At 39.7% G+C, this 13,975-nt stretch overlaps 1 protein-coding gene across 1 annotated transcript in view; it reads right to left on the reverse strand.

Annotated features, from left to right (window-relative positions):
* The window catches only part of SLC1A3 (solute carrier family 1 member 3), a 108,782-nt gene extending 98,483 nt beyond the window's left edge, over positions 1-10,299 (reverse strand). The window contains exons 1-2 of the mRNA XM_072605798.1: positions 9,816-10,299; positions 8,021-8,305 (exon numbers count right to left, since the gene is read on the reverse strand). Of these exons, the coding sequence (XP_072461899.1) occupies positions 8,021-8,201 (181 nt within the window). The 5' untranslated portion in view covers positions 8,202-8,305; positions 9,816-10,299. The remainder of the gene's footprint in view (positions 1-8,020; positions 8,306-9,815) is intronic.
* Positions 10,300-13,975: the final 3,676 nt, after the last annotated feature.

A 13,975-nucleotide genomic window follows, 5' to 3' on the forward strand; every position in this document is an offset into this window, starting at 1 on the left:
TCACTTTACCCTGTTTGTCTCAGTTACCTCATTTGTCAAATGAGCTGGAGAAGAAATGGCAAACCACTCTGGTATCTTTGCCATGAAAACCCCGAAGGGTCACAAAGAGTTGGATGTGACTGAAAAAAACCCTGCAACAACAGAAATAATCCCAGTTTCACTCCTAAACATCAGAGATTATGAGAAGGTGGGGGTAGAAATAAGAAGGAATGTGAATCTGTGCTATATCAGGGACAGTGGCAAGATTGGCCTGAATAATAACCATAAGAATAAAAGCTAACAGTCCTAGGGCACTTTAAAGTTTGCAAAGCATTTTATGAACATTATCTCATTTCACTTTCACCAAGAACCCTGTTAAATAGGCATCTCAGGTATCATTATCCTCATTTTACACATGATACAACTGAACCTCAGAGAGGCTACGTAACTTGTACAAAGTCACAAGCTAGTAAGCATCCATGGCAGGATTTAAATCCAAGCTTTTCTTACTCAAGTCATGAATAAAGCAAAAAAGTAATAAAATGACTCTAATGGCAGGGACCTAATTGTCATAGGGTGAGGATTTAGGTGAGAGATGGAAGGGATTTAGCTTCGTTAACTTAGATGGCAAACTCCAAAATGGCCTCTGATTTGGGAGGGACATAAGTCAATGGGAAAAATGGGGGTGGGGAGGGGACAGAAGGAGAAGGAAGAGAAATAATCAGCTTGTCATGATACTGTCAGATGTTTTTCCTCAAAAATGCACTTATAAGTGCATTATGATGTTTATTGCCACAGAGCCAGTAGTGGATTAGACTCACCCTCAAGAGGTCAATAGGAGAAGCAGTGAGGTGGAGATTGAATAGTATTCTAGACCTAGAACCAGTAGCCTTGACCAAAAATTTTTTGGACATGTACTATATCACAATGGGCAAATCATCTTATTCTTTGCAGCTTTAGTTTCCTCATCTGTAAAATAATAATAATTGTAATGCCTACCTTACTGGATTGTTGTAGGGGAAAGTACTTGGTAAACCTTAAAAGGTTCTTCAGGTGTCACTTGCTGTCTACCTTCCTATTTTTAGACAGTATCCTGTTCAGAGTTTATACTTACACTGGGTGTTTGCATTTTTGAGCATCCTTCATCTTTTCATTTCCATTGTATGCATTTTGCTCTGTCTGGAGGATGGAGCTAGTGAAAACCATGGTAGGGAGAGAATGGAGGATGGATGTGTGTGTGTGTGTGTATGTGTGTGTGTTATTGTTGGGGAGGCAAGGGTAGATAAATGACTGGTCTTGGTAAGTTCATAGGTGTCCTATGAAAAAGTCAGCTAACAGTCATATACCCTAATGACCTGTAGGGGATGAACATGACTTAGTCTGGTAGGATGGCAGAATTAGAAGAGACCTTAAAGATTGTTCATTCCAATCCCCTCATTTAATAGATTAAAAAACAAAAAAAGGGAAACCTAGAGATCATAAAATCACAGGTTGTTGAGCTGAAAGAGACCTTCCTTAGAGGTCATCTAGTCCAACCTCACTGCTTTATAGGAGAAGATGCTGAAGTTCAGAGAGATTAAGGGATATGCTCAAGATCACACAGGTCATTGGTGGCAAAGTTGGGGGAGACCCAGAACCTTTCATATTTTGCCTAGTGCTCTTTCCACTATGGGTAAGATAAGACTGAAAGAAATTAGGCTGTACATCCCTGACCTACTTTAGCCCTGACTCAAATTCATGGATTAGTAGTGCTGAAACCTCACTGCTCTTCTACTAGTAGGCTTATTTATATCCCTGATAGTGGCCCTTGATAGAAAGGGTGGGCATTATGTTGAATGCACACTTACACCATGGAGAGTTCCAAAGCAGTAAACTCAGATTGTTGTGCTGGAGAGCACCAGGATTTCTCACACGGAATGTCAGGTATTAAAAGCAAATTCAGAGATCATTTAAATTAACTTTTTCATTTGGCAGCTGAGGAAACAGAGGCATAAAGAGATAAAATGATCTGCTCAACCTTGTGCAGCTCCGAAACAGCAGATATATGACTAGAATCCAGCTCCCTTGACTCCAAACCCTAGACTCCTTCCTTTACTGCCTTGCTTTACTACACTCTCAAGTCTTCTATCTCCAGTTTTTGTATGTCCAGGCACCATACCCAATGGATAGCTCTGAAAATAAGGACAAGCTAATTTTTTTCCTTAATCTTCAGCCTGGATATCTAAAGCTGTGGTGAACCAAGGTTGCCTCATGATACTCTGGCCCTGTCAATCAAATCATTAACCAATAAATAGTTAATAATTACCCACTCCATACTAGGTACCATGCTAAGTCTTCCAGGTCTCTATAGTATGGTACTTTTAAAAAATATGTTAAGATGGTATTGCTCAGTGAACTGTGTGCTCTTTGTCTTTTGCCTTTCTTTGTATACCTAGCATTTAGCAGTGTCTGGCACAGAGTAAGTGCTTACTAAATGATTGTTGACTGACTGACTGATGCACTATTGTGTTTGTTGTTCAGGAGCCTGCCTAGATAAATTTGGGGAGACCTCACCAGATTGGTTGCAAGGTGATAAGTTTTCTTAGTTTAAACAACAGTAGAAAGCCATCTGCTAATTTATAAAGGGGTTATCAGCTGTGGCAATGGAGGGAATGCCTACATTGCTGAAATTCCAGATCCTGAAGTATGTAAGAGTTAGCCTGGGTCAATGAAGGTCCCTGAGGAACCTGACTGATAATCATGAAGTACCTTATACACTGGGATAACCAGGTTCACTGTTTACAGAACTAACTTAAGGAGTCAACTTGCTACCTATGAGTGATGGATGATTTTAGAACCAGGAAGATAGTTTCTTAAACTCTTGCCTTACAATATTTTAGTGTTTCTTGACTTGACTTGTTGACTTCCCAACGGCCTCCAGTCTACTTTTCCAACTTATTACATATTACTTCCTTTCTTACACTCTATAATCCAGACAATTTGGCCCTTTTTTGCCTTTTCCTTTAGAACCTGCTGCTGTCTGTTGGCAAACAAGCAATTGTTAAATCCTTATTATGTTCTAGAACTATGCTAAGTGCAGAAGATACAAAGAAAGACAAAAACATGGTTCCAACTCTCAAGGAGCTCATATTCAAATGAAGCAAATGACATGCAAATAACTTTGTACATTCAAGATATATACAGCATAAATGGAAGGTGATTTTAATGGGAAGTGATTCCATGCCTTTTCATTGCTTATCTATTATGCCTGGAATGACTTTCTCTTCACCTCCACTTCTTAGAATCTCTTGTTGACTTCAAAATTCAGTTCAAGTGTCACTTAAAAAAAAGACTATCTTGGGAGACTGAAGAGGCTACTTAAAGACCTGATCCCTGCCTGATTGACAGGGGGAACTTTGACCTACTCCATTTCTGCCTGGACTGATTCACTCCTCTATGGTGGCCTTCTGGTTCTGGGGGTTTGTCATATTGCCCCAGACATAGTGCAGACACCCAATCAGCTTAGATAGTATTTGTAAAAACATGTTTAACATTGTAGATAACATTTATAAAAAGTTGAGCACAGTGCCTGGCACATAATAAATATATACATGCATATACATACATACATATATATGTACAAGGGAATGTATATATGCATTCCCTTTTCCCTAGCTCAGAACTCCCAAGCTCAAGCAAACTATCAGTTCCAGTCTCCTGTTAACAAGAATGACAAATATGAGCCATCACTCCTGATTTCAAGTAAGTCACTAAATCTCCCTGTGCCTCAGTTTCCTTATCTGTGATGGGAGGGAGTTGGACTAGATGACTTTTAAGGCCCCTTCAGACTCTAGATCTATGTTCCAAAAATTTTGTCAAGACACTCATTCTTCCCAAGAATCCATCAATTCTTTAAGACTTTTTCTTTTAATTGTCCCTTCTCTTGAAGTGTGTCTGTGGAAGCTTGCTGAAGCTCTTAGCATTTGTTCTATGCTGGTGAAATACCTGAGCAGGGTTGGTAATTCATGCAGTCCTTGAGCCAAGGTTACTCATGCTCCATACACACTACAATGTGGGGGGCATCTCTAGTCTTCCTGATCTATATCTTGCCACTGGGCCCAGATGGCTTCCGAGGAGGTAGTTGTAGCTAGTGACTATGCACAGCCCTGCCTTACTTAAATCCAATTCACTTGCAAGCCATGGCATCACGGTCATCTTTGAGAACAAAGGAGAAACAGCACTTCTATAATTCCAACTAATCCCATGAAAGACTTACCTAGAGTTGGAGAATTCTCTATATTCACAAAAGACATGATCATTAGTAAGAAAAAAGATTTATCTTCTCAAGTTAATTTGCCTTGTCCCTAGGACCATGTCTACAAGACTCCAATTGCTCTGAAACAAGGAAAGTCTTCCTGGAGGAATGGAAGGCAAAAATGCCCTCGCATTAAAGATTTGGGACACACAAATGACTTAGTACCTCCTGAGCCCTACAGTTCTAACAACAGATCCCACTAAAGCTATTTAGTCCTTGGCCTGGTCCTTAGTTTCTTTATCTGCTGCTACCATATTTCATAACGCCTAAAACAGGTTTCTTTTCTTTTCTTTCTTTTTTGTTCTGGACCTGTTTTTATCCATGGTATAGGCAAGACGTTCTAGTGAGGAAAACACTCTCCAGAAATTCTGATTGTGATTGGTCCACAAAGTATTCAGTCTGAGAACATTGCCTGGAGCAGAAAGAAATTACAAGACTTGCCCATTACCACACACCAAGTTAATTCCTGAGGCAAGATTTGAACCCAGGTCCTTCTGCCTCCAAGGCCAGTGTACTATTCATTACAACTTGCTTCATCTCCTAGACTCTGGAAGATTTAGTAGACAGTATAGATGACTTTCCTTCCATAAAAGATTCTGTCAAATGGGCAAGCTAAAATTTGGGCTAATGGAGGAAATAGCATTGAAACAGTCTGTGCTTTTTCAGCAACTGTGACCCTCATTGCACAAAATAGAATTATATACACCTCCCTACCCTCAGTTCCATGGACGGAATGCACACATATTTATGGCACAGAATTTGGAGTCTAAGCACCTGGGTTCAGATCCTAGCCCTTTCACTAAGTATGTGTGTAATCATTGCAAAATCATTTCACCCATATGAGCCTTGGTCTCCTCATCTGCAAAATGAGAGAATTAGATAATGATTTTAAGGTACTTCTCTACTTTAAAATCCTATAATCCTTCTACCAAAAAAACCCAACAAGAAGATATTCTGTCCTCAGTAATTTTTACTAAAAGTACCCTGAATATTAAAAAAAAATGACAAATATTAAGTGGAGCTTGCCTCCTCACTTGGGGATAATAACTTATTTGGCTTTATTCTTTTCTGGCACCTGTCCCATTGTCTTTATAGTTTCCTACGTGATAGAAATCAAATAAAAAAATACTTCACAATGCCCAGCTTGTTCTTTCCCTCTTTCTTGGGGTGGTGGGGTCCCACCGACAAGATGCATGTAGGTTTTTTCACACAACTGTCTTGGTGGAAAGCACATCTAATGAGAAGGTTCTTTCTTTTCCCCTAGTGACTTATTGAATTCTCCATTTGACTATACACATCCTTGACACAGAGTCCAAATGGTCTCCCTGACTGTCAGTAAGGTCTTTTATTTTCCCTCTTCTTGTTGTTACCCCTACCATTAGATGTCTGTCAGCAAAGGCAATGAAACAGGCTTCAAGCCAAGTTATCTTTCTCAGCTCAGTTCCCACAGCTCTTAGGAAAGGCACCCCCTGGCAACTTCAGTTGCACTATGAGAGGATCAGAGCGCCAATATGGTAACTGGGCCTTTAATACTGGCATCCTCTTCCTTTCATTAGTGATCTTAGTTCTTTTGACTGACTTCTTGGGAGCTTTCTACAGTATTCTGCTTTCTCTTTGGACTCCTCATCACTTTGCTTCATTCAGGCTTTCCCACAAACAAGTCTATTTTACAAACAATACCCCTCTGAATGCTCCATTTTTTAATGGGCTTCTCTGCTTCTCTAAGAGAAAATGGTCAACAAGACATATTAGTGATTTTGGATTATTATACAATATACATAAAGGATACTTTGGTGACTTGACTATTAGAGAGTTCGCAGAGTCTCTGCTTAGAAAAATAATAGTTATTTACTGATCTGCTGTCCAAGTTTCAGCTATGGTGGGTACTACATAAATTTATCCAGCATTGGCAATGGGACTCTATTAAGAAGCCTAGATAAGTCTCTCCTCTCCTCTCCTCTCCTCTCCTCTCCTCTCCTCTCCTCTCCTCTCCTCTCCTCTCCTCTCTTCTCTTCTCCTCTCCTCTCCTCTCTTCTTTCTCTAACATCTCTAAGATCTCAAGCATTGTTATGACTGTCCAAGACTGAGGTTTATAGCAAAAAGTAAGTTGAGCACATCATATTTTACATAATCCACTAGATAGCTATAAAATAGGAAAAAGTTTCAGACTTTTCTTCCTTTCAATATAGTAAGCTACCAAGGAAAGTGCCATGATCCCATTATCAAGTCCCTGGCTCAACGTGTATATCTTTTCTTTGACTAGCTCCAAACTTATGAAAGTATGTCATAATCGATAGAACTATGGACTTGGACCTGGCTTTAAGACCTGAGTTTGAATAGATCTTCAGACATTAATTTAGTTGCCATTTAACAACTCTGGACTGTAATTTCCACAGCTGTAAAATGAAAAGGTTGGATCAGGTATCTTTTAAGGACCCTTCCAGCTCTAACTCTATAATCCTACGATCAACCAACCAACCAATTAAACAATTAGGAATTATCACCACAGCCAGTACTATCAAAGTCTATTTGCTCAAATCTTTGTGGTGGTTAATGACTTTCACTTAGATTTTATTTTATAACTAGAGCAACTTGGTTGTTTTTTTTTTGTATGCGTGTGTGTATATATATGTGTGTGTGTGTGTGTGTGTGTGTGTGTATTTGTGTTTGTGATCTGTTGGATTTCACCAATATATAGATGGCTAATTACCAATTATCTATAGGCCTAAAACCAGGGCAAATGCTATGCTTGTGTTCACAACTGTGATGAAATTCTTCGCAGATATATTTTAGCAAAAATTCATTTATTGCTCTTTGGTGTGTAGTTATTGAAAATTGGGACATTCCTTTTTTAAACAGCAGCTAATTTAAAGGTTATATTCTGGTCTAGTACAAAGGCCAAATGTGAAAATATCATAGTGTGTTTTTTGAGTAGGATCTTAATGCCTCTTAGAAGTTACAAAAGAAAACTTTGTAAGACTTCAGTCAAGCAAAATAATAACATTTCACTAATACAAATTAGTATCCACATGCTTTCAACAATGCAGAATTGATAATAGCTTGAAAAGTTTCCATAAGTTTAGAAGTACAGAAAAGCTTCTAGCAAGTTTTGTAAAGATGTGAATGAAAGAGCCCTGTGTGCAAGGGAAAGCATTCAATAAAATAAAAGCATTTTTTTTCCATTCAGCTTTTTCAGCACTTTGGGTGCTCTGCTTTGATATCTGGCTTTTGCCCAGCAACCAATGATCCTATAATTAAAATCGGAGACCTGTATCTCTCCTTTTTGACAGGCTAATTGCACATGTTCTTTAAGTGGAAGTGACATCGTATGGTAATTGCATTTTGGCAGAATCCAGCTTACTTTTTAAAAAAATTGCTCCTGTCTAACAGTTATAGCTCCATTCTGAACAGTCATAATGATGATAACAATTCTGTACATTTGCATAGCTTTTTATAGTTTACGTAGCACTTTGCCATATATAATTCACTTGCTTCTGAAATACTTTCTTTTCTCTGTATGAGCTATGACTTTGCAGAATATCTGATGATGTTTCCACCAGATTCCCACATGTGTACCATATATCACCCCAAACAGGCCAACAAACTGTCCTGTTATAAATGTCTGCAAATCCAGAAGAAAACTGGAGAGAGCCTTCTAATCACTCACAATTAGCCCATCTGATAACTTCCCTGGGCTGCCAGATGCCCTAGAGAAACAAGATCCACTTCTGGGATCCAATGACTTACCCACAATGACAGCGGTGACAGTGAGAAGAACAAAGGCATTCCGAAATAGATAACTTTTAACATCTTCCTTTGTGATGCTCTGCACTTTCTTCTTTGCCAAGAGTGTCCGTTTTCGGACTCCTTGCTGGAACCGCTCCATTCTACCCCCTAGCCGGGGCTCCTCTCCGTTACTTTTAGTCATCGAGCTTCAGGGAGTGCTGTTTCTATGAACGTTTATCAGAACTGCCAAATCTCTTCTCCAGAGAAACCCAAGGTGCTTCTCTTCCTTAGTACCAGACAGCACAGCTGGAATACAAGAGGCACAGAACTCCGTCATACACTCCAGGAATGATCAATCAGAGCTACTACTGGCCCGTCTGTAAATAACATTGCACAATATTGTCTGGAGTGGGAGAGAGAGCCTAGCGCTAAGAAGCAGCAGTACTTCTCCGGTGCCAGGCTTCAAGAATAGATTGTACATATTTTGCTTGAGTGTGTGTGTGAAAATCTACATGATGCTAGCAGGGACTGTTTTCTATGTCCTGCTTATCCTGCTGTGGTATACATGAGGTACTTGATAAATGTTTGAAGACTTATTTTGTACACATGCTACAAATGTATGTTCAGCATAAAATGTTCAACATAAAATGTCACAAGATTTAAATATGCAGAAGTCCTGGTCTTTCTGCTGCGCAGATTAAGTATATCAATTTGCTTTTTTTCAATTGAGAAAAAGAATTTTTATTTCAACTAATGGAGAGAAAGAGAGAGAGAGAGAAAGAGGGAGAGAGAGAGATGTCATTTTAGTGAATACATGGTTAGCATTTTTATACGGGTAACTATTTTTTTTCCATAAAAAATGTGTAAAGTACTCTGAACACATCTATAAAGAATCAGAGGCTAGAATTCATTTTCACTTATTCTGACAACAAACTGGCGAGTAGTATTTGTCTCTAATTGCATAAAAATATACCATTGTAGAAATTTTATCATTGATTTGCTTAGTTTCGAGTCTTTCCAAATGCCTTTCTTTGTTATTTGGACTTTATGAGGAGATTAATCTAATTTTCCTTTCGAACATTTATCATAGTTTCTAGGTCCATTCATGCACTGATCATTCAAAAAAAATTTTCAGCCAAAACCTCTTTCCTAGGTAGCAGTCGGTTATTTTGATAGTCCAGGGCTCTATGTCATTGCCCTAAGATATTTCCAACTCTTAGCAGTTCCTTGCCAGGATGAATCAAATCAGAATTGGAAATATCTGTGGATGTGTGGGGATGGTACTGCATATAGCCAAAGGGACGTCAATTGAGAGATTCTTCAGGAGGGAAAAATTAGTATGGAAAAGACAGTTATCCCGCAGGGTGGACTTTAAATAAGATTGCAGGTGTGAATATATTGGGGGAGGGGAGAAGGATGACTATGCCCGACCATGTCTAAGAGTACCAGATAAACGCGTTTCTTGGGGGTGGGGTGAGAGGGAGAAGAAAGCGAAGAGATTTTTTTTTTACTTAGCAAGAATCTCATTCTTAATAACTTCACAACTGATCAGCTCATTTTGGTTCCCTTTCTACATCCTTGGCCACAATCTGCCACCAGTCTGACCTGAATGATAAATCCAGACTAGGAGAGGCGATTGGAATCGCGCTGAATAAGCTATTGGAACGACGTTCAAATACTTACTAAGCATGCACTTTATCTACCAAAATGGCTAGCTGGCTCACTCTCCCAACTCCTTTGCCCCGGAAAACAAAACACATTGGCAAAGCCAGAGGATGAAAAACGAAACCGCAAGGATTATAGGTATGAAACTTACCTTTTCCGAGTCCGCAGTGTGTTGGAGCCCCAGCAGACTAAGGGCAAGGTAAAATCCCCCAGCAGGTACCGCGGCTGCTAACAAAATGCAGGGACAGAGGGCCAGGCTAGCGCTGACACTCTGCATGTGCTCGGCTCTGAAACAGCCACTTACTATCGGGGCAACTTAAGAAAAGGGGAGGAGACTGGGATCCGGGCTAGGAGAGGGCAGGGGAGGGGGGAAGAGAATGAAAACACCGCAGAAGAGGAGGGGAGATGGCCGGGGTGGGGGGAACCCCAGGGTTTCTGGAATATTGATCAGCCTTGGCACTCTCAGGGTGCGCTTGCTGCTTTGTTTGGCTCCTTAGACCACTGCCACGCTTTGTCAATTCACTTTCATTGGAAATGCAAAATCAGGACTGGAAAGAATTGCGCGCACACACACGCACACACACACGCACACACACAACACTGGAAGTCTTCATGATTAGACGCTCCATAGTGGACTTTTAGAACGCGAAATTTAATTACATAACATCATCTCAGTTTCTCTCTTAAAGAAGTATGAGAACACGCTCTTTTGCCAGGCGGAACAACCGTGTTGAGCAAGACTCTTTTTCCAAACTGGGGAACGGAACCTGACATTACTCCGGAAAGACCTGGAATATGACCAAGTATGGAGGGGGGAAAAGCCTAGCTCTGATTCTCAACTTTGCCTAAAGTTACTCAAAAACATGATGAGACCTGCCTATAGGTAAAACCCCATTATAACAAACCTAATCTATCCCACGTTGGCTGCTCTCCCTCCACACACTGCCGGCAGGGGAGGGAAATACAAGCCCTCAGTCTCTTCTAATGCAGAAAATTTAAAAAAAAAAAAAAAAAGTAAGTCCTTTCCTAAGGGCAGAGCATGCAAATGCAAAGGCCAGCTTTTCCTGAGAGGAGGTTTTGGGTTTCAAAAGGCAATTTGGGGTTTAAGTGGCTCAAATGAGAAAGGATGCTGAACTATTTTCAGTAATTCAACAAACCTCATTACACGGAGAATGTAACTTTCGGTTCTAATGCACTTTTCTCAAAAGGAAAATGGATTGGGAGGTGGGGGAGCACTGGGAATCAAAATCATTTTTTAAAGCATGAATCACCCCCAAAGCAGTTCAATAAGAATGGAAGCATGGATGCCAAATTACAGTAATCATCTTGTATTATCTTTCAAAATCTTTCAGTGTCACCTTGTGAAATCTGGTCCATTTTTGCCCCGTGACCCAAAAGTGTGTCAATTCTTTTTTCTACAGGCAAACTAAGAGATATGGTGGAGAAGAAAGACCTCACCCATGACCATGTCATTCTTAACCAGAAATTAGAAATTGGCAAATGATTGTATATGATCTAGATTATGAAGGGAGAAGAGGGTTCCAACGTGTGATTTCATTAATGGAGGCATCTGTCAGAGAGGCAATTGCTTTTATCTCTGCCAATCAACAATTACTCTTCAACTTAATCAGTCACCTGGGGAACACAAGATGACTTGCCCAAGGTCACACAGGTGGTGCATGTCACAAACAGAACTTGAAACAAGCTTCCTGATTCTGAGGCCTGTTTCCTAACCTAGTCACTCATTGCCACTTGTAAATATTATAAAATAAAATATTGGCTGGAGTTCAACAAAACCAGTAAATTATGCTAAGAAATTAATTAAAACCTCAATATTCTCTGATCTAGAAATCCCACTGCTAGACAGATACCACAAGGAGCTAGCATATATATATATATATATATACATATATATATATATGAAAATATTCATAGTAGCACTTTTCCTAGTGGGGTAAAAGTAAATCAGATCAAGTTGACTCACTCCACTTAAAGTAAGTGATAAGATGCCTAGCTTGATCATTCGATCTCAGCCATAGCCTATAGACTAAATATGAAAAATCTTTAAAGCCATTGAATGAAGTGATTGCCAGTCTCTTCCAGTTGGTTAGTGGATTTTCCCATGCCCTCTAGGTCTATAATATAAAAGAATGAAGAAAGGTGGAATGAGAGAGCTGTAGCAAATGACTTGTGGTCCAGTAAAAAAGAATTTCTTTGGAGAAAAGGAGAAACCTTGGCTTCTACCTTGGCCTTGTCTCCTTCCCTTTGGTTGGAAGATGAACTTGTGAGCTTCAAGAAGTCCATGGGATGTCAGACTTTCCCTGTTCTCATTGTGCCCTTGTGTCATTCCTGAGTAGGTTGATCTAGTTCCTGCTTTGGGAGCCAAGAATAGATTGGACCTAAACTGAGACCTGGTAAAAATCTTAATTTAAAAAGACCAAGGTCTTGCCACTAGACTTTGATGACTGAAGGAGTGAGACTGATGACTTTGTGCAATTCTGCCTCACTTAAATCCAATCAGGAGCAAGTCAAGATGTTACCCTTATAAATTCATTGCTCCTCTTCAAGAGGGACCAAAAGCAAGTTATGCAAGAATCCCAGCAAAGAAACTGTGCTGTACCTAAGGGGACCTTCTTGAGCACTTTATGAACGGCATAAAAAAAAAAAAAAACTTCCAGGAGCCAGGATCTGTGGTGTATGTGGTGTATGCCTTTGCCACATGTATTCTCCACACTTGAGCCCACTTTTTTCTGTATTCTATGTACTTACGGAAGAGTGGGTCGCAGGCTTTCGGAGAGGAGGTGTCTATCAACTGTTCTTCCTCTTCCTCCTCTGTAAATACTCCTTTCTAAAATCTACTTAGGGCTAGTTGACTAAAATGATTCTCAATTAATAATTTTGGAGGGAAGTCCTCCTTATTCCTTTAGTACACCCCTAGAACTCTGAGAGGGAGATATAACATTCTCTGGTATCAGAAGTACTGTGGGGCTCACATGACATACTTTTCAAATCTCAAAGTGCTATATGTGCCTACAACTGCTATTATTAGCCTCCAGTCTGGTGATGACTTCACTCCATGAGCCTTCTGTTGCTCTCCTCCTGTGCGAAAGCAATATTTATAGACCAATTCAGGGGTGTGCTAGTAAATGTTTAACATCCAGGCTCTCAGGGAAAAAAAATGTAGGCAAACACATTTAAATTTATTCTGCATTATTAATGCTTTTTAAAGTCTAAAAATCAATAAAACAACAAATCATGCCGCAATTTGTAGTGACTGCCAATTTCTGAGGTGCAAATGCTCACACAAAAAATTTAAAAATAAGCTTTGGCAAGCCAGTTAGAGCTGACCCTGCCTGGCACCCTGTGAGAATGGGAGCTGGAATAAGAATCCTCAGGGATACAGTAGCAAAGAACTGGAAACGAGATGCTTCACAAATCTAACAGAATATTACTACACCCTAAGAAATGAATACAATGAAAATTCAGACCGACTTGGAAATACTTTTATGAATTGATACTAAATAAGAACCTGGAAAACACTATACACAATATGTATACTATACTATATGTGTATACTATAGTATAGTATAAGAAAACTGATGAGAATAATGGTGATGAGGATAGTAACAATAGCTTGTATTTACATGATGCTTATCATGTGCCGGTGTACTTCACGAATATTATCTTTTGATTCTCCTTACAACCCTGGGAGGTAGACGTTATTATCTCCATTTTACATGTGCAGAAACTGAGGCAAACAGGGGTTGAGTGACTTGCCTAGTGTCGCACAACTACTAAGTATCCAAGGTCAGAATTGCATTCCAGTCTTTCCTGACTCCACACCCAGCACCCAGTAACAAAACTCCAAACTGAATGCTGGTAAATTACGGTAAAAATTCTGGTGAAAAAAATGGTCCCAGAGAAGAGTTTTAAGAAGGCACTTCCCTTTCTTCTCTGCAGAGGCAGATCATGCTTGTAGAACTCTTCATGCAATGAAGTGGTTGATGTGTTGGTTAGTTTTACTGGATCTCTCTCTCTCTCTGTCACTGTCTGTCTCTCTCTCTGTCTATCTCACTGTCTGTCTCTCTCTCTGTCTATCTCTCTGCCTCTGTCTCTCCCCTTTTCTCTCTTCCCCCTCTCCTTTTTTCTTTCTCCCTTTTAGTTCTTTGTTATAAGGGATGCTTGGAGGGTGGGGTGGGGTGGGGTGTTATATTGAAAATGTAGATGATTCACAAAAAAAGATATTAATAAAAATGAGAAAAAAACTTATAACTTCTTAACTTGTGTCCTAAACACTTTTGCCTTTACCTA

Source organism: Notamacropus eugenii, chromosome 4 (assembly GCF_028372415.1).
Source record: "Notamacropus eugenii isolate mMacEug1 chromosome 4, mMacEug1.pri_v2, whole genome shotgun sequence".
Taxonomy (NCBI): domain Eukaryota; kingdom Metazoa; phylum Chordata; class Mammalia; order Diprotodontia; family Macropodidae; genus Notamacropus; species Notamacropus eugenii.